General features: G+C 48.6%; 5 protein-coding genes across 5 annotated transcripts; 3 read left to right on the forward strand and 2 right to left on the reverse strand.

The window, feature by feature from the left end:
• Nucleotides 1-3,956: 3,956 nt before the first annotated feature.
• On the reverse strand, nucleotides 3,957-8,198 carry BDR25DRAFT_251681 (uncharacterized protein). The gene is made up of 3 exons (XM_033686135.1): nucleotides 7,595-8,198; nucleotides 7,448-7,523; nucleotides 3,957-7,388 (listed from the first exon to the last, which is right to left on the reverse strand). Exons 1-3 carry the CDS (start codon nucleotides 7,992-7,994, stop codon nucleotides 4,043-4,045), a joined length of 3,822 nt encoding a protein of 1,273 aa, XP_033553950.1. The 5' UTR covers nucleotides 7,995-8,198; the 3' UTR covers nucleotides 3,957-4,042.
• A 400-nt stretch (nucleotides 8,199-8,598) lies between these two features.
• Nucleotides 8,599-10,084, forward strand: BDR25DRAFT_276827 (ribosomal protein L22). The gene is made up of 3 exons (XM_033687575.1): nucleotides 8,599-8,671; nucleotides 8,738-9,757; nucleotides 9,827-10,084. Exons 1-3 carry the CDS (start codon nucleotides 8,632-8,634, stop codon nucleotides 9,964-9,966), a joined length of 1,200 nt encoding a protein of 399 aa, XP_033553951.1. The 5' UTR covers nucleotides 8,599-8,631; the 3' UTR covers nucleotides 9,967-10,084.
• Nucleotides 10,085-10,153: 69 nt separating this feature from the next.
• BDR25DRAFT_330993 (WD repeat-containing protein 57) lies at nucleotides 10,154-11,977 on the reverse strand. Its single transcript, XM_033692584.1, has 2 exons — nucleotides 10,670-11,977; nucleotides 10,154-10,607 (listed from the first exon to the last, which is right to left on the reverse strand). The coding sequence occupies exons 1-2, from the start codon at nucleotides 11,954-11,956 to the stop codon at nucleotides 10,251-10,253; spliced, it is 1,644 nt and encodes a 547-aa protein (XP_033553952.1). The 5' UTR covers nucleotides 11,957-11,977; the 3' UTR covers nucleotides 10,154-10,250.
• A 223-nt stretch (nucleotides 11,978-12,200) lies between these two features.
• On the forward strand, nucleotides 12,201-15,081 carry BDR25DRAFT_251689 (uncharacterized protein). Its single transcript, XM_033686136.1, has 2 exons — nucleotides 12,201-12,877; nucleotides 12,932-15,081. The coding sequence occupies exons 1-2, from the start codon at nucleotides 12,298-12,300 to the stop codon at nucleotides 15,001-15,003; spliced, it is 2,652 nt and encodes an 883-aa protein (XP_033553953.1). The 5' UTR covers nucleotides 12,201-12,297; the 3' UTR covers nucleotides 15,004-15,081.
• A 181-nt stretch (nucleotides 15,082-15,262) lies between these two features.
• Nucleotides 15,263-17,988, forward strand: BDR25DRAFT_339141 (uncharacterized protein; the record flags this gene model as incomplete). The annotated part of the gene is made up of 2 exons (XM_033693347.1): nucleotides 15,263-16,035; nucleotides 16,088-17,988. Exons 1-2 carry the CDS (start codon nucleotides 15,318-15,320, stop codon nucleotides 17,986-17,988), a joined length of 2,619 nt encoding a protein of 872 aa, XP_033553954.1. The 5' UTR covers nucleotides 15,263-15,317.
• Nucleotides 17,989-19,307: the final 1,319 nt, after the last annotated feature.

Here is a 19,307-nt window from a genome sequence, read left to right on the forward strand (position 1 = left end):
CAGGCTAGGCCCTGCTCTTACCTTTATTTTAAGCCTAAGCTTTAGTGTGTACTGCTTACTGCTATATATACTTTCTCTTACTATACACACTTACTTAGGGGTAAGAGTAGGGTAAGGCAAGCAAGTATAGGTCTATAGTGTAGGGTGTGTTGTAAGCGCGTAGATATTAACATTATAAATAACACTAAGCTACACGCTAATATGCACTATATCCTAGCTATAATTTATAAGTAGTAGCTAGAGAATACGCACTAGGTTTATGTTCTAAAGTAAAAGAAATTTAAAGTAGTATTCTTGCCTACCTGCCTACTTATCTATGTGTCTGTGTCTGTGCTAACTCTTATGTCTAGGCGTTTTATAAAAGGAAGTAGTACTATAATAGTAGCACTATTATAAAAAAGAAGCTACTGCTTTTTTTAGTTAAAAAAGTTATAAACTAGCCCTTAAAAACTAGGTCTTATAAAGTAAAAAGTAACATCTCTTAAAATAAAATATGTTTTGCCTAGTGCTTAGTTTACACTTATATTATAGCTATTACTAACTTTTAGTAAGAGTAGAAGGCGCTAGGCATAAACAGCTACCTATTACTATGTGTAGATAGTGTAAGGGAGTACCTTAGGTCTTTATAGCGTAAAGATGCCTAGTAAGATTAAGAGCAGTACACTAATAAAAGCAAAGACATGCTGCTTAATAGCTACACTAAGGATAAGTTTAAGCAGCTTTATAGTAAGCTATAGACATATAGTGTAGACGCAAGCTTGTTTTTAGCAACAGTAGAGTGTTACTTCTATATGCTAGTTAATCTTATGCTAGGCTACTATATACTTATATATAGAGGCAACTGCTATTCTGTAAAGATCTTAAACTTATTTACTTTTAAGTTTAAAAAAAAAAGCCTTACATACTACATGCCTTTAATATTTACTACTTATGTAAGTAAGTAGAACTAGCATAGCTAGCTTAAAATAATAAGTGTGCTGTAGCATAAAAAGCTAATTTTTTGTATGCTTAGTAGCCTAGCCTTCTACCTACTTTATTACTAAGACCTAGGCAACAAGCCCTTTTCTAACTTTAGTAAGTGCTTAGCCTAGTACTATATATAGCTAATTAAGGCTAGCATAGGCAATTATATAGCAGCCTTCTCCTACAACTTCTAGCGCAACTAGGTTGTAAAGGTGTATAGTTACACTAAAATCTTATTTTAAAAAAAAACTTACTTTTTACATAGTAAAACAGCTAAGCTAGTAAAGCTTAAAAAAGTTAGTAAAAATTAAATTTAGTAAGTAAGTAAGTAAAATTAAAAGTAAATAGTTAGCTGCTACTTTAACTTACTACTATAAAAGTTTATAAGGTCTATAGCTAGCTATCTGCTATAAATAAGCTGCTTTAAGATCTCTTGCATAGCTATTATGCTTTTAGACAAGCTTCTGTCTCTTATCTAGCTAAAGCTTAATGCGTAGAAGGGCTGCTTTAGCTTACATACTAGCTAGATTAATAACCTAGCTATAAGGGGCCTTATAAGCCTACTACTCTACTTTAAAAAGGTAATTCTTTAGGACTTAGTTACGCTGCGCTAGCGCTTCTCTAGCCACCCTGTGTAGAGCCACCTAGTGTTCTAGCACAGGGCGTATGCTGCCTTTACTTAGGACATTAACGCGTCTCTTAACGCAGAGGCAGCTTCTAGTTAGCTATTAGTTTTATACTAAGTAATACTTTTACTTACTAACTAGCTCTAAGCGCTAAATGCTTAAAATAAGTAGTAAATAAAAAAGCTTAAAAAAGAGCTTAAAAAAAAGCTTAATTATGTATGTAAGCTATAAAAATTATAGTCTTAGTAGCTGCAAGTGCTTATGTCTAGCAGCCTTATGTTCCGCCTAGAGGCATCGCAGGCGCAGGGCGGTCTGCTGCTGCTACTACCTCCACTCAGGCACACAGCAGCTGCGCCGCTGTTGCTGGCAGACGTAGATTTAAGCAGGTATACCTCTGCCTAGGCCAGCCTCGCGCCTACGCTGTCTGCGCGCTTGCCTAGCCTATTGCCGCTGCTAGTAGCGCTTAAGCTAGCGCCTAAGCTAAAACCTGCACTAAAGCATTACATGTGCTGCGCTATAAGAACTATAAAGGATCTCTAGCACAAATAAACAGTAGGCCTGTAGGGCTAGCCTTCTATTGCTAAGCTAGACAGGCGCTAGGGGAATAAATAAAGGTTAAGTTATTAGAGTAAGCTATAGTAGTACTTTTTATAGCTTAAAGTTATTAAAAAGATTAGGCGCATTATATAGGCATAAAGGACTAGTAAGAAGGTAGCTATATAGCAAGTAAGCTAGCAGCAGCAGTAGTAGAGGGTCTTACTAAACTAGCTCTGCAAGCATCTTAGAGTTGCTTAAAAGAAGAGCAATTACCCCTAGTTTTATAGTCCTAGTATTATATATAGTTATTATTATAAAAGTTAATTAATTAGTGTTTAAATAGTTATAGCTGCTAAGTAAGAATTTTATTTTACATTATTCTATAATTTACTGCGTCTTATTGCAATTTGCTGCATTATTCTGTAATATGCTGCGTCTTGTTGCAATTTACTGTATTGTTCTGCAATTTACTGTGTTTTGTTATAATTTACTATATTATTCTATAATTTACTGCGTCTTTTTATAATTTACTGCATTATTCTATAATTTGCTGCTTTTTGTTGCAATTTAATACATTATTTTGCAATTTACTGCATTATTAGAATACTATGCAAGCACAGTATACTTCTGTCACACTGTAACATTTATAAAGAGGTACCTAGCAGCCATACAGTGTGTTCCTAGCAACGTAATAGCAATTATAATGCAGCTCTGCAGCGCTTTAAAGCTAGAGCAGCCTGGCAGCTATTATAAGACCAAAAATCAGGCTATTTGCACATGTGGCGGCGTAGATATCGCCCATGGAGGGTGGGCAATGGACATGGGTGGATACTGGAAGTTGATGAGCGCACGGCCCCCCCTGCTAGCGAAAATCTCGCTAAGCCGCTGAATCAGCCATACAAATGTTGCTGTAGATATACTATTAATGTCATGGCTTGGCGGATGACTAACCTTGAACCTCTTATTTGTGACCTCGGCCCACATGTTGCACAAGCGTCCCATCAAGATTTTCTCTACATCCATTGCGGCAAGCAAAATTCCTTCCCCCCCTTTCTAAACCGGTTTCTCGAAGAATTCTGCCACATCATAGACATTGCACACATGTTTAGTTAAAGGCAAGCCATACGCATCTCTCTACATAAACATTATCTAATCCTTTGCGAGTTTGCTCTTTCTAATTTCTAGCAAGGAGAATGTTTCCCTCTACTTTCCTAGAACCCCTCATTAAGCCTTTAGAGTTATTATAGGTATAGGAAGGCCTTAAAAAGCAGATATCCTGCAAACCATAGAATTGAAAGAAAATTGGTCGCGTTATGTTAAAGCGTCTAAACGTATCGTCTCCGGAAATTCTCTTCTCTTTTGATTCTTTCTAAGCTATTTGCCTATCAGCTGATAGTCTTATTTAATTATAGGAGAGCTTCTAAAGTCAACATCTTGCAAATTAGTAGAAGAAAAGATAGAAATAAGTGCATGATATAAGCACGTCTAAACGTAGGTCTTCTCTAAGAATTTCTCTAAATTCTAACCTTGCAAACATAATTCCCATCTATCCTGTTCGAAAACTCTAGTCTGCTGTGAGGGGTACAGACAGGAAGCACGACGCACAGAGAGGGAATGCAGGATTGGGGTAAAGAGAGTGAGTAAACCTTAGCAGTCAGAGGCAGAGGTACGGAGCCCGAAGAGCCTATATTCACGGTGCTAAACCCTTAGGGTACTCAGGAGTCAGATAACCGTGACACCTGCAGGTCTATACACTTTCTACTACCTGCTCTCTTCTGAACTCTATCCCACAGATTAGTATTATGCATTAAAAGTGAAGGCACGTCTGTTAAGATTAGTATTCAGAATTATTGTAGACTTCTGTTATCTGCTTAAACCAGGCTCTCTCACTCCCTAACCCATTTCGCTACTCTGCACTACCTACCCTCATTCTCCCTCTCGGTGCCCCCACGAAGCAACTCTTTGAAGTCTGCATTGGACTTCGGCGCGGTGGGGGCTGAGGACTTCTCGACCCTGTTACCCACTATCCCGGAGCCCATGCCCCAGCCCAGGCCGCGCCGGCCACGGCCCCGACCTCGGCCCGCTGCACCCGAACCCGTGCCAGCACCCGCACCTCCACCGCCCCGCTTCCGAACCGAAGCCGGGACGAAGCCAGAGGGACGGTATTCGCCTTTTGCGCGGGACAGCTGATCCACAGTGCCGACTGCAATCGGACGGCCCGGAGCGATCTCTTTACCGTCGAGTTCGAGACTGGCTTTGCCCATCGCCTCTTCGGTGTGAAATTCGAGGATAGCGCCGCCGTTTTGCGGTCGAAGGGTGATTTTCTTGACATCGTATGGGTCGACGAGGGCGTGAATCCGGGCATCAGTGACTGTGTCTGGGATGTTAAGGATGGCGATGGTGCGGGCAGAGACCTTTGTGTGTTGGATGGAAGCTGCAGCTGGGACGAATGGAGACGCGGCGTCATCGTTGGTGACAGAAGTCGTGCGAGCTTCGGTGGATGTCGGAGGGATTTCTCCGCCCTTGTTTCCGCGCTGCTCAGTGATGCGGACACCAAGAGTATAACCCTTGAGCTTCTCGCCGTCGAGCTGAGCGCACGCGAACTCTGCATTATCCTTCGTGTCATAGCAGACGAAGCAGAATCCCTTGTGATTGCCTTTGATGTCCTTCTTCGGCCATCGAACATACTCAATCTTGTCCGGTCGAGGAAATTTCTTCCTGATACCTTCCTCCAATTCTTGCTCATTGTACTGTGGACTGAGATGATTGACGAAAAGAACCCGACCCTCTGCTATCGCAGAAAGGTGTTGCTTGATAGGAGCGGTTGTCGAAATCTTAACCTCGAGGTTCCTGCCATCATGTTCAGTGCCATGTAGATCTTTCACTGCGGCCTCGGCATCGTCCGTGTTGAGGTACTGAACATAGCAGAAGTTACGATGGGATTTGTACTTTAGAGATGGAAAGCGGACGTCTACAACTTCACCATACTTCTCGAATAGCTGGCGCATCCAGGTTTCGTCAGCTTCGGGTGGGTAGTTGTAGACAAAGACAACCGTGTGCTTAGCTTTGGTGATGGTGATAGTCCGGCCGTCAAAGTCTTTTGCGTTACTTTTGTCGAGAGCATAATCAACGTCTTCCGGTGTCATGAACTCTACTATAGCAGTAACGCTGTCGTTTGCCGGTTTTACCACGAGACTACGCACCTCGCCGAATTCTGTAAAAAACCGACGGACCTCAGTATTCGTCGCGTCTTTTGGGACGTTGCGAGCAATGATCGAGGTGAGGTGGCGTTCTCGGGGTGCGTCATCCAATGCCTGCCGACTCCTCTTTGTTGTCGAGTCCTCAATCTTCTGTTCAGAATCTGGAGTGTCATCCCGCTTCCTCTTGCTACCACTGGAGGCCTCTCCATTCTGGTTATGTTGAATTGCTTGCTCTGAGGTAGCGGCCTCGACCAACTCTGTCTGCTCGCGCTGCTGGACCGCGTACTCGGCGACACGGGCTTGGTCAATCGCCATCTGTACTTTTGCGGCAGACTCATGCAGCTCGCAATGGTTTGTGTACATCTCAAGCAATTTCCGGGGTTGGTCGATCGTCGCGATGCGCTCGAGAGCTCGCTCGAGGACGGCGGTGGCGGGGACTGGAGTCTTTAGTTCTTGGCCCTCATTCGTTTTGTCACGAACCGCGTGGTTAGACCATAGAACCATTTCCCAGATGTAGTAGCGGTCCCAAAAGTCGTACGAATCCTGGAGGTGGGGAACGAGGGAGTTCCATATGTGTCGCGCCTCGGTTAAGTTGCCGCGTTGCGTCCAATACTTGATGTGTATCCGTTCGAGGACATACTGCATGTCGCCTTTCCACTCCCTGCCAAGCTTCTTCGCGCCTATGGACTTGATGAGCTCAAGGGCAGAACGAATGCCAACTTCGGCAATGTCGGCATCATCTTCAGTGGAACTCGGGTTGTCGAAAGCTTTGCGTCGGAGATAGCCGCACCACTGCACTTGAACCTTATACAGCTCCTTGAGGCCGCCATGCTCTAGAAGCCCAGTATGTGTGGCGCTATGCTTAACGCGCTCGATCTCTTCAAAGCTCTTGTGTTCATTTTCAAGGGTGAGTAGTCGCTGCGACCACAGATAGCCGGACCACGGACAGTGCCTCGTCGCCCGCTCGAGGACATCAAGCAAAGATACGGAACCGTTGTTGTGCTTGATCAAGAATCCAATGTAGTCTTCCCAAAGGCGAGAGGCCACAGGGAAATGAACCACAGCACGCTCATAGACGGCGGGGACAAAGTGGAAGCTGAAGGGACCATGCGTCCGTGTCTCCCATTCTAGATATTTGATGAAGGCGTGGGACGCAAGCGTTTCATCACCGGATTGCTTCGCCTTTAGAAGATCGAACTCGTATTTGTCGCGGTGGAGATGCTGGGTTTTGACGTTCTTTGTGGTCTGGGTAACGCGCGCCATGATGTCCATGTAGTTCTGGGAATTATAAGTTGTGTTAAATTGTGAGAAGTTGGAGAATGTTGTATCCCACGTCGCGTGTGGCTGATTGAGTCGCTCGTCGAAGATGTTACGGACCCTCCGTGATTTCTCCTCATCAAAGTTGTTTTTGAGATCGTCTTGAAGAACGTCCAGGTAACGGTCCCAGACGAGATGGCTGTCGGCCATGTTATACTTGACGAAGTCGGCGCCTCGCATCCAGGTACTCAACAGCAAGTCTGTGGTGAACATCTCCTTTCCTAGCATCTTGTCCTCATCACTCCACTGCTCAGGTGGATCGGGGTTATGTGAGCAAGCGATCAGATGGGCCACATACTCGCCGTACAAGACCCACAGCTTGACGCTGTACGGTTCGTCTTGGACGGCCTTGTTGCACAACTCGATGACGCCTAAACGCTCTTCGGTGTTGCGAGCCAGAGCCTTCTCGTCGCTGATGCGATATTCCCACAACTGCTCTCCAAGCGCGTACTTCTTCTCCATATCGTCGTATGCTTCACGGAGGATGGTCAGAAGCTCGTATGTGTACGGGTCTTGGTACGATTCTTGGTCCGGATACATGTGGGCCTGCAGACCCAGGTGGAGGATAGTGATGAAGCTGACATGACTGTAGTAGTCGAAAGGGTTGGCATTGAGCTGGTCCTGGAGTTTCTCAAGGGCAGCGATGTTGTCGGCATCAAGGGCCGTGGTTGTGAAGACTCGCGACTTGGTTGAGGCTTCACCCATGGTCATGTCGGGAGTGTGAGGGAGATGAGAGGTGCTGAGGCTGCAGAGTCAAGTTAGCGGGGGTTTCGCGAAGTCACGAGGGCGCGGGCAACAACGAACCTGCTAATCGGCCGTCCGTAGTGGCTCGGGTCGCGCAGTGAAACCGATGGCTGTCTCGCCGTCATTGCGGCCAAGTCTGTCATGTCGTGATCAATACCGAGTTGTCGTGAGGGAAGACAGGGATTTGCAACGAATCAGAGGAAATACCTGCAAGTGTTTCCATTCCTTGCGTCGACGGATGACGTTGCATGGGATAGGGAGAAGTCATGTGCGCGCCATGCGGTGAGCCCAGCGGAGGTTGTGAGTCCATTGACGGCGTGCTGGTTGCACTGTGAATAGCACGGCCGTTTACGAAGTTAGCAAGGCCGGGTGATGCGAGCGCAGATGCAGCGGGGAGCGGTGGGTGATATGGAGAGCGCGGATGGTCGCCGTGATACTGTGGGGATGAGGTGATTTGCTGATTGAGGCCGGATGGAGTGCGCGAGGGCAGCTGTCGAATCGGACGTTGACTAGGCGATTGCAGCGACAGCGACACCTGCGCATTCACAGACGGAGGAGTATCTGTGGGCGACGAGTCCTGCGGCGACAGCAGAGAATTGATATCCATGGCGCAGCGGGCGTTCCTAACGCTGCGAGATAATTGTCGATGGGCAGCTTCGCGCGGACGTGTTTAGGGCAGGAAAGTGAAGCGAACGGAAGCTGCGCTGGAGGGCGGCATGGAAAACGAAACGGAACAAGCGAGTGCGCCAAGGCAGCGGCGCGGTGCGACAGTGAAGAGAGGGGAAAAAAAAAGAGGATGCGGTGGAGCGCGAGGCGCTGGTGGTGGTGTTGAGTGAAAGACTGGCCAAGTGCACGACATCAAGCTTCTGGGTGGCACATTGCTAATGCACCAGCCGAGCTGCTTGAACCAAGCACTCGCCAATCTAATCAGATGCAGAGTCGCAAGCCTATTCACTAACTAGTGAGTGGGCGGAGCTCTTCTATGTAATCATTCTTCATTCCTAATCGTAGCGCACTTTCTCGACACGTTTCTGGGGGATTTTCCAGCCAAACTGTAGCGCAAGGGAGTTGATCGCGACTTGCATGGATGAAGGTGATCGTCATCATCACGTGCATCAGCCCCATCAGCCCCATGAGAACCCTGTTAGCATTCTCGGGTAGTTCCGAAGCTATCAGAATTTCAATTGAACCTCATACCATCGCGCACCCATCAACTCCCTGCCATCGCAGACCCCCAGATCGCCATGAGGGTGTGGATACCATCGAGGTCTCTTGGCCAGGCGAGTATGTGCTTGCCTCTCTCAGCTGATTCCTATGCTTGTGGCTAGTGCTAACGATTACCTTCCGCAGATATCGCCGCCCTGTCAAGATCCTCAGCACCCCTCATATCCTCGCGATGCTTCCAGTCCACACCCCGCGCGCCAGTCCCACCGTATCTCCAGAAAGCCTATCCCAATGCCTATCCCAAAGGAAATGGTAAACTGTATATCAATGGCAACCGCAAAGTCTATTTCAAGAGAAACCGCAAAGCCAGTCCCAAAGGGATCCCCACACACGCTTCCAAAGCCAACCCCAAAGACTCCTCCGAAGACACCCCCGCCAACCTCACCATCGCCGACGACCTCCCGTACGCCGCCCTGGAAAAGCGCAATGCCTCCAAAGATCACCTCCAACGCCCCGAACTCCCCAAAGTCACCCTGCCCAAAAATAGTATTTTTGCCGACATCTCCCGCGAACTGACGCCAGAAGAACTCGAAGCCCAAGCGGAAGCTGCACGGGCCTGGGAACTCTCGCAGGCAAAACTGGACCCCGCACCGCGCTCTCGACGGCGCTGGGAACGCAAGATCGTGATTCGGTCTTTACGGCGGAGGGGCAGGATAACAGATGAGATTAAGAAGTTACGGACGGAGAGGCAGTTGTTGTATAAGAGCCCGTTTTTGCCGACGAGTGTGAAGAAATTGACGAAACTCATGCGGCAGATTCAAGGAATGACGGTTGAAGAGGCGTTGGTGCAGTTGCGGTTTTCGAAGAAAAAAGTCGCGGTGGATGTGACGAAGGGGCTGCAGAGTGCAAGGAATGAGGCGGTTGTGGCGAGGGGAATGGGGCTTTTGGAGCAGCCGGACCAGGCTGAGAAGGGGGCGGGGAAAGCAAAAGGATTGAAGGGGGATTTTACGTGGGATGATATTGCTACTGAAGCCCGTAAGAAGAGAGAAGGCACAACCATCGAGCTGAAAGGCGGGAAAACGAAAGTCGTCAAGAATCCCACGGATATTTACATTGATCAAGCGTGGGTTGGCAAGGGGGAAGAGCAGAAGAGTCCAGAGTATAGGGCTAGAGGGAGGGTGAACCTCCTTACTCATCGTTCGACAAGTAAGTCTTCCACATATTCTCACACATGCCTCTCATTCACCAGTTCTCCACATTAACAAACTCATGTAGGTTTCTCCGTCCTCCTAAAAGAAGAAAAGACCCGAATGCGCATCTCCGATGAAATCAAGAAGAAGCGTGATAATCGCAAACTCTGGGTCCCGCTACCCGACCGAGCTGTTACCTCGCAACGGCAATATTGTCTCTGGTAATACATCTGTACTTTACCTTCTGTACAGACGAGGTGGGAGTGTGAATGTAAAGTTTGTAGAATACGGCAGGAGAAAGCCTCGTACGGGCTTGTACAATATCATATCATGCGAATTGAAAATGTGTTCGACTGCAAATGTAAACATGAACATCCCATCATCCAAAGCATCTTATGCTTCATCCGGGTATCTCTTTCTAATCCAAAAATCGCTCCAACTTTTCCCTTCCTGGCCAAACGCCAACGCTATGCATCAAAAATCCCAGCCTGAACCAAACTTCCTCCTCCTTAGTCAGCATCCTCGGCAGCCCCTCCTTCGGCCCCAGCAACGAGCAAATCGCACATTCCCAACACACTCCAGGCCGTCTGACTTGCCTCAACCATTACCTTCACTCTCTCCATCAGCATCACAAACAATGCATCAATCTCCTCACTGCGTCCTAACTGATCAGCATAGAGATCAAGCACGACAAGCGCAACATCAGTCGTCAGCCTAGTGATCCTGGAATCAGAGATAGCTTTGATAAGCCAGCGGAGAATAGGCTGGAGGGTGATTTCATCGCGGCTGGAGAGTGCAGCGCGCAGAGCGGAGCGGTGCCGGAGAGCGGTTAGCAAGGTTATGGTTTGTTGGCGGGAGTTGCCATCCTAGCTGTCGTTAGCCTGAATACCCTTGTAATGTCACAGAAATGAGAGAGAGGGGAGGATACTTTTGATTCGAGAACTAGATCTAATGCCTTTGCATACTGTCCCCACCGCAACGCATGTCCCCATGGAAGATTGTTGTTTACTCTCCCTCGGGCGTTGCCTTCGATAACGATGTCTGCGCCTTCGCCCGTGAAGTCTTTCCCGCGAACTCGCTTCTCCCAGCCTTTCCCGCGTTTCCGTTTCTTGGCGTTGTCGTATTCGTCGATCTTGCCTTCGATGAGGGCTTTCATTTCCTTTTCTCGTTCTCGGGCTTGGATCTTTTGTTGGCCAGATAAGCGAGTTCGGATGGATAGAGAGCCAGATTGCATGCCGACGGCGATATGCTTATCTTCTCTTTGGGCACCGGAGGGGATTACGGAAAGGGCGAGAATGGGACTCGGGTATTTTAGGCCAGCGACGACGTTCCATCCGGTGGTTTCGAAGACCTTGACATGGCCGTCTAGGGCTCCGCTGAGCAGTCTTTCTCCGCTGCTAGCGAGAGCGAGACTTGTGACGGTCTTCTGGTGGTTCCGTAGGAGGTGGATGGGTTTTGCGGCGACGATGTCGAGGACAGAGATTTGGTTATCGGCTGCCGCTATGACTGCTGTGCCAGATGGCATGGGCAGTACAGATTCTACAGCGGCGGCATGCTTGAAGCACATTACGGCTTTCTCACCAGCTCTTGAATCCCACAATCGCACAGTCTGATCGTAACTCCCGGAAACCAACAGCCCACTATGCACCGGCATAAACGCCCCACATCGCACATAATCCTGGTGGCCATTGAAAGCTTGCGTGCTCTTATCACTCGGCAAATCCCACAACCGCACCGTGCGATCATCCGAACAACTCATTAGCTCCGTCAGCGCAGTCGGATGCCATTGAGTCACCCAAACAGGCTGCTTGTGTTCATTCCATGTCTTCAAAATCGCCCGCGAGTTCACGTCAAACGCCTGTATTGCTCCACTGTCTCCCCCGGCAACCACGATCCTGCCATCTCGGCGGATGTTCCCGCTGTGTGCGATGTCGTCGACATTGAAACGTGAGATTGTTTTTACGACTTTGCGGGTCCGCGTACTGAGGAGTTGGATGCGGGAGCCGGAGGTTACGGCAAAGAGGTCGGAGGAGGAAATGGTAAGGCTGCTGGGTGGTGGAGGAGGGAAGGATATGTGGGTTATGGGGGAGGAGTGCGAGGAAGGGTCGAGGAGGAGGGGAGTGCCAAAGGATTGCCAGTATTGTTGCTCTGCACTTATGGTGGAAGGACCTTTTGGTAGCTTTATGGGCTGCAGAGGTTGCACTTCTGCCGCCATTGTGATGGTGGGGGGTTGAATGGGAGCGAGAGTACTTATCGTGGACTTCAGCTTGGACTTGGTGTTGAAACTTTTTGGTGTGGTGCCGAAGTTCGGCCGAAGATGCGGTCCGAGCGTTGGCCCTAGCATCGGCTAGCCTTCAATTGGCGGTCTGTGTGGCTCGTGCTTCCTAGTGGCTGTGCTATCGTGACCACCTCAATCGTCTTTTCGCCGCCTACTTCATCTTTCAGCCTTCAGCCTTGTCGCAGCAACTAAATATAAGCGCCAACCCTCACTGATGCATTCCCTGTCGTTCTGTCACTACTTCGGGTCACCTGTTTTCTCTCCGCGTATTTTGGAGTATGGCGACCACGGTTGAACAATCCCAAAGGCTTGACGACTTGCATTCGCAATGGAGCGATTTTCAGATTCTGTTCGATCCTAATTTGCCCGATCTCCCATTGGAGAGTCAATGGTTTGATGCTTCGGTGTTCCAGCCTGACTTTACCGGCGGATTTCAAACTGTACAGAACATGGACGGGATATTACATGATGGCATTTTTGATCCTCATATTTCCGGAAACGCCCTTCCTGAAGCTGTGACCATGGAAGATAACTCCATGGATGTGCACCTAAGTGGTGGACTCGATGCTGGGCAAGTAACCGAACCCACGTCGCTCGCTTGGACGGGATCCAACGTGGTCATATCCACAACATTGGAGCAGGCCAATAACCAGGCAGAATCAAGTGCAACAGCGCAGAAACGACGGGCCCCCCAACCGCGAATCCCAGAACATACGAGAAAGATACTGGAGACATATTACTCCCAAAACACCTACCCGGCTGCTTGGGAAGTCGAGTTGATTGCGCGGGAGACAGAGCTGGAAGTTAAAAGAGTTCGCAATTGGTTCAGCAATGCTCGCGCACGGAGACCAGTGGAAGGTAAGGCCCGTCTCGAGGCACAGAATATGAAGTTTTTTATTGACAACCTTGAAGTGGAAGACGAACATATCCATCCTAAGAGTGATCAAATTAGCCACCAGCTTCGCGCCCCACTGTCGAAAGAGAGTCTTGAAAAGCTAGAGCAGCAACCACACCCAGAGCAGCAGCGGCCTATCGAAAAATGGGTAAATTCTTCCTTACGGTCAGAGCCAGCTTCAGTCGCTGCCATAGAGTCAGCAGTCGAGAGAAGAAGGCTTACGTCCCCACCACTCTCTCTCTTGAACCCCCCGCGCGGGAAGGCTTCCCGAAAGCGAAGCGCCTCAAACATAAGTAGACCAGCTTCTGTGGTGTCCGCGAGGAATTCGTCTGCAGGCTCTGCCAAGACACGGCGTACAAGCTACACAACATCTTCAAAGGGAAGTCATACCTCCTCATACAGTCGGGGTTCGCGACGGGGTCGGAAACGTTTTTCATTATTACCAGCAGGCCACAATGCGAAGTTGCTCAACAAGAAGCAGGAAGCCGTATCTGGAAATTTTGTGTGTTTGGAACCAAAGTCCAGGGATCGCAAGCAGTCTTACTTCTGTACTTTCTGTTTTCAACGCTTCAAGAATCATTACGAGTGGGCACGCCATGAAGAGTCAGTTCACGTCCCCCAAGAGACCTGGGTCTGTTGTTCCAAAGGATTCTGGTACCAGAACTGCAGCTTTGGCGGGGCTCATCTCCCTGGTGGTTCTGCCTATTACCGTGATAATGATTGCCATAAGGAACGAGCCTGTCGCAGCAAACCAGAGGAATCGCGAACTTTTTATCGACGAGATCAATTCATTCGACATATCCACGATGTCCATTATGCTAAGCGGAAGCATCCTGATCCTCTCCTTGGTTGCTCCAAAGGTTCCACATCTGGCTGTGCTGCTTTAGTAAAGCAATGGCGACGCGCCGCTCCTCCGCTACATGAACACGATCCCGCCTTACACTGTGGCTTCTGTGGCGTATGGTTTCTGGATTGGGAGCAACGTCGTTCTCACGTATCCGGTCATTTCAAAGAAGGGAATAAAGATGTCTCTACCTGGTGGCCCGGCCGCTTGCCGCAGCAGCTAAGCCTTGTTTCTATTCCCCAACATTCGAAATTCAAGCGATGTCGCTATTGCCGCCAGATATTTCACTCGTCCTTAGATCACTCCCACACCAAATGTGAAATATGGTCATGCCGATTCCTTGGAAGTATTGAAAGTCTCGCATCTGAGTGCGGTTTCCGACCTGATATCCCTCAGCAGAACCTTCAGTCGCACATTGCGCAATTCTTCCTAGGCCAAAAGGAGTTCTTCCTCACCCCAAAACGTTATCGAAGCTACCGTGAATGCAACCAAGATTTTTTCCAGTCGGCTCTAGACTTTTGCTGGCATCTGCGGGATTTCCATGGCGCTGTGAATGTATCGGTTCTCGAAAATTACGATATTTTAGAGGAGAACTTTTCAAGAACATGGGTCCCTGTATTTGAACCGGTAGAAGACGGTCCGGGCGTGGATGCGCCCGATAAGTTGGCAGGACGACTTCAAAACCCTACCTCTGCGCCTACATCACGTCACTTCTCAGCACACTCGGCTGTAAATGCAGTCCCGGAAGTTAATTCACGTCGTCTTACACAAAGCTTGTCTCTTTCGATTCCGAAGCAGACTAGTTCCACTAAAGTCAACCAAGTTCGCCGTGAAAACATGCATACAAATCTAGCTCCTACTTCCGAGCGCACAACGCGCTTACATACACACACACCTTCTTCACACTCCACGACTCTCACGGGTCGCTCTAGTGACCCCTCTATGGTCATAAGCGATCTAGGCGGCAGGGGGCCGGAACTTAGATTATTCGAGAGGCTCAAGTGTTATCCACCACGTTTTTTCCATACTATTTTCTCTCCTTTACCGGGACTGTATTACTTGAAGGGCAGTAAGACATCTTCCGAGCTAGATGCGGATAGACTTGGATTGGTAGAGCTCTCAAATAGTTACATTGGATCTCTCGTGATGACGTCGACTCTGGTGGGCATGGCTGGGTCGGGGTGGGCGCCGTCTATGGAGAGAGATGATGAGACGGGGCTGATTGAATTTGCGATGGAGGACTAAACACTGAATGTCGTTAAATTCGTCCACTTCCTTGAACTGCCCTGAAAAGTGGATGGTTCACTCTTTAGCAATCAGAAGACTAGCACTAACCACTTTAGGTAAAGCTTATTGTCGCCTTGTTGCCTGATAATGTTTCACGCCTTCTTCATCATATCGTCCTCAGCCTCACTATTTTCCAGCAAATGTACAAAGCAACCCTCCCTTCCTCGTTCATGTCGCTTGCTTACAATTCCCTCCACTACTCCCTTTCTAGATGGACCGAGCGCTCAACTCCGCATAACATCAATCCAGGATAGCCGTAAATAGTAAACATCATGATGGACGGCGCGACGAACGCTACGAACGGCGCAACGCCCGCTGCAGCGAACTGCCTAGAAGAATTCTTCGACTTTGGCGAATTTGAACCCTTTAATAACAGCGATAGTACTGAGGGTACTACGGATCCTACACCTCTCCAGGAAGCATTCCCAGCCCTGGGTTCAGCCTCGTCCATAGACTGGAGGGATCCCAGTGTTGACCAACATCATCTCCTTGCCACCCTACCCTTTCATACTGTGCATGAAACCCCCAATACGAGCGTGAGATCCGATCTAACCCCGGATCCCTTCAGTGACTTAAAAGTTCCATTTTGGCACTCGGCAGTGAGCCCTAACGATGATTTCGCTTTCGATCTCAACCAGTCGTGGCACCAAGGCGCTATTCCATACGACACCGGAGACCCTTCCGAAATGTCTATTTCGCCCCAGCATTTGCATTCTTTCATTCCTTCGAAAACCGAGATACTTCCATCAAAAACACGAGGCTTGTCTTCAACGAAATCCGCTAGGACCAACTCAGAGCAACCTATGTCAAGAAAGAGGAGGCCCAGATGTCGCATTCCATCCGGAACGAAGCGCGCTCTTGAATTTAAATTTGGATATAACCCGTATCCAAGCACTTCCGAGATAGAAGCGATCGCGAAAGAAACACAACTTGAACCTAAGCAGGTCCGGAACTGGTACAACAACACAAGAGCCCGCAAGCGTGGCCTAGGTGAGATATTTTGAATGTAATATGTCCTCTCTAAGGTACTGATTCCCCCCAGACGCTGCTAATTGCACTTCTGGACGGCCTCGTGATGACAAGCCATGTCTTACATCGAAGCTTTCGAAGGAAAGCCTTGAGGTGCTCTCTCGGGAGCTCGGAAATGAACCACAATCAGCCAGTCCATCTCTAAAGCTGTACCTTGAGTCTTCGTATCCAGAAGAAGCCGCATCATTGTCAGACATTGAGGCCGCTCTTGAGAGTGGTCCTCCTCATCGGCTGGAAGTCCTAATGGACTCATCATCTGGTTCAAGGATTGGCAAATCAGCTTCCGTTATTACATCACTTACTTCCTCTGATGGATCTGCTCCAACCACCTATACATTATCGTCGATTGGAAGCAATGTATCGTCATTTGGCCGTGACCGCAGGCGCGGCCGAAGACGAATACCCTGGAGAACCTCACCTTACAACAAATCGAAGGCCACCGGCTCCCACGGTAGGAAATCAGATACGAAAACACCATTCTTCTGTACTTTTTGCCCGCGCGCTTTTCGTAGCAAGTATGAATGGGTACGGCATGAGGATTCTGTCCACGCACTTCGAACGACGTGGATATGCTGCAATTCAAAGCAAGAGCGTTTGCAATTTTGTCCCTTCTGTGGCTGTGAACGGCCCGATGATTACCATCTAGCCCTTCATAGATACCAGCAATGCAGAAACAAGCCCGAGCAACAGCGGACATTTTATCGGCGAGATCATTTCGTTCAGCACCTTCATCACGTTCACTTCCCTAAGGCGAAGCATCCATCTGAGCAGGTTGGCTGCCAATCCCGAATGACGACAAATGGAGAAAATTCCTTCTATGGGTGTAAAGCTCTGGCGATGACATGGCGTCAATTCGGTCACCCAATACGGCCCGAAGATCCTATGCTACATTGCGGCTTTTGTGGCACGAGACTGAGAGACTGGAAAGAGCGCTGTGATCACGTTGCAAATCATTTTATATCTGGGGCAGTGGATCGATCGGTTTGGTGGCCCGAAAGATTAGCAACCCACCTCGAGAATCTTTGTGTTCCTCAGACAGTTGGGCCTTTCCGGTGTCGATACTGTCTCAAGGTATTCACGAATAATGAGGCAATGAATAAGCACTCCCACTGCCGGGTTTGGTCCTGCCGCTTCCTACCAAGTTTCAACGACCTTGCATCAGAGAGCTCAGCGCCTCCTCTATGTCCGCACTTCCCCTCTCCGAAAGCCCACCACTGCCATCTCTGTGGAGCTGGACACCAATCTGGGCATGTCGAACATGCTACCCAATATCACAAGTATCGAGAGTGTGAGCAGGAATTCTATGTTTTCAAGGAGGAATTCTTACATCATTTACATACTTTTCATGGGGCGGCTCAGCCGCCTCTACTCCAGCATAGCCCAATCATAGAGCAACATTTCTCAAGAAACAAGGGCGGTTCGTTCGAAGCAATCGTCCTCGAGGAGATCCTCCGTGATTGCCGACAGACATCGCAAATACCACTTTTCGCTGACCCAATATCAAACGGGGCCTCTGCTACCCCCTTTCCCCCCGCGGAACCACAATATCTTCCAAACGTATCGCCGGGAAGAAACAAAACCAGTCAAAGGTTCTCGGACTTCATCGATATTCCCGCAAAAGTGCGTCGACAGCGTTCCGTGAATTCCCCGCAGTCCAAGCCAGAATCCCAAGGCCCCCGGTTCTTCCGTTCTGATCCTTTTGTGCCATTTCTATCTATGCGTGTCTACTACTTGCGTAATGCGAGGCTGTGTAATCTATTTGCGGACGGGTCTTCGGTGCTAGAAGAAGTTCCGCAGAGTCATATTGCTTCGTTGGTGATGAGCTCTGGGCTCGTCGGTTTGGCGGGAGTTCGGTGGCCGGTGGGGATGAAGAAGGATGAGAAGGGATTAGTGGAATTTGGGTTGGAAGAGTGATGTGGATTTGTATGTATTGCAGATGGTAAGTGCAAGTTACTGCCTTTCAAAAGTCGAAGAAAAATACATGTCTTCGTCTAAAATCCTGCGGTTTGCCCCTTGTTGCCTACACTAAATTATACCGCTGCTTGAAACTATTAGTCAATAGTAAGTGGGCAGGAAAAAAAAATAAGTTTTAAATTATATGATAACTCGAAATCACAAAGCAAGCCCAATACGCTAGGTAGGCATGCAAAGAGCAGTAGTAAAGGCGCTCTTGGAAAACTATCTTGCGGAATGTAGCGCTGTAGTGACTGCGCTAGAGAGTCAACTAAAACAGAGCATATTTAACGAAGTTCGCGGAAGTCGTTGTGACTTCTTGAGTTAACTCAAGAAGATATAGAATCCAAAATCCCCTCCTCCCTGTATGTCGCAAGGAAACACCTCGACTTCGCAGTGACTTCAACGTATCCACACTAGCATTATATCTGCCAATAAATCCGCAGTCTTATGTATATGGAGCACTAGAGCTATATCACTAGTTTTGCTGGTAAGTTCACAAGCCCTTCCAGGGTCGAAACCAGCTTCGACACACTGATCCCACACTTCGAGATGCAGTCCAACCCATAGCGATATCCGCTTTGTGGTGTAGAGCTATACCATTACGTCGCCCCTGAATCTCGCAATCCGTCGTTGTCGTCTCCGCTGACCGATGGATCGACCTGATCGAGCCGACCACGTCCCCATGCTTTTCGAGTGCACTGGCCCCGATTCCTAGACCAAGCCGCAACAAGCTCTAGTCTTGGCTCGTCTAAACAGGATTGCGATATAATAGGAAAGATATAAGTTAGAGCGCGGCGGCCCTAGGAGTCGAAGCCTGCGCTTCGGCAAGTGGGTTCATTAAGTCGGACAGCCAGACGACCAGCGGCTCCATGCATGAGTACTACAATCTTAGGGCGGTAGAGGTGTGCTTCAGTTTGACCTGTGAGGGCTGAGAGAAGTTTTTCGGCTGTTTATGTTCGTAAGGGATGAGTAAATTGCTAACAGAGCTATGATAGTGGCCATGCTTGGCAAGACCCTACACTATCTACAGCTGCATGCAGTACTCTTCTCTTTAGTCGTCACAACAAACCATCGCCTCCAGCGCAAGATCATGGCAGGTGCGGGTCGGCCGTCCTCCCTGCTAGTGGTGGCAAAGTCTCACTACAGCCGATCCCCGACGCTGACATATTAAACTAAAGTTACACATTCCCTATGTACTCTTAATGTACCTTCGTAGTTGTCCTGCAAGTGGCAGTATAGGACAGGTTACTGTCCTTGCTACATCTCCTACACTAGAG

The sequence above is a fragment of the Lindgomyces ingoldianus genome (assembly GCF_010093535.1).
Source record: "Lindgomyces ingoldianus strain ATCC 200398 unplaced genomic scaffold BDR25scaffold_2, whole genome shotgun sequence".
Taxonomy (NCBI): domain Eukaryota; kingdom Fungi; phylum Ascomycota; class Dothideomycetes; order Pleosporales; family Lindgomycetaceae; genus Lindgomyces; species Lindgomyces ingoldianus.

Bases quoted from the DNA above. Each gene is read 5' to 3' on its own strand.
- BDR25DRAFT_251681 (XM_033686135.1), bottom strand. From the start codon at position 7,994: ATGGATATCAATTCTCTGCTGTCGCCGCAGGACTCGTCGCCCACAGAT. The intron at 7,524-7,594 runs GTATTTCCTCTG...ACGACATGACAG, and splicing joins AGGAATGGAAACACTTGCAG to ACTTGGCCGCAATGACGGCG. The intron at 7,389-7,447 runs GTTCGTTGTTGC...TTGACTCTGCAG, and splicing joins TACGGACGGCCGATTAGCAG to CCTCAGCACCTCTCATCTCC.
- BDR25DRAFT_276827 (XM_033687575.1), top strand. From the start codon at position 8,632: ATGAGGGTGTGGATACCATCGAGGTCTCTTGGCCAGGCGA. The intron at 8,672-8,737 runs GTATGTGCTTGC...TACCTTCCGCAG, and splicing joins GAGGTCTCTTGGCCAGGCGA to ATATCGCCGCCCTGTCAAGA. The intron at 9,758-9,826 runs GTAAGTCTTCCA...AAACTCATGTAG, and splicing joins CCTTACTCATCGTTCGACAA to GTTTCTCCGTCCTCCTAAAA.
- BDR25DRAFT_251689 (XM_033686136.1), top strand. From the start codon at position 12,298: ATGGCGACCACGGTTGAACAATCCCAAAGGCTTGACGACTTGCATTCG. The intron at 12,878-12,931 runs GTAAGGCCCGTC...ACAACCTTGAAG, and splicing joins CGCACGGAGACCAGTGGAAG to TGGAAGACGAACATATCCAT.
- BDR25DRAFT_330993 (XM_033692584.1), bottom strand. From the start codon at position 11,956: ATGGCGGCAGAAGTGCAACCTCTGCAGCCCATAAAGCTACCAAAAGGT. The intron at 10,608-10,669 runs GTATCCTCCCCT...AACGACAGCTAG, and splicing joins ATCTAGTTCTCGAATCAAAA to GATGGCAACTCCCGCCAACA.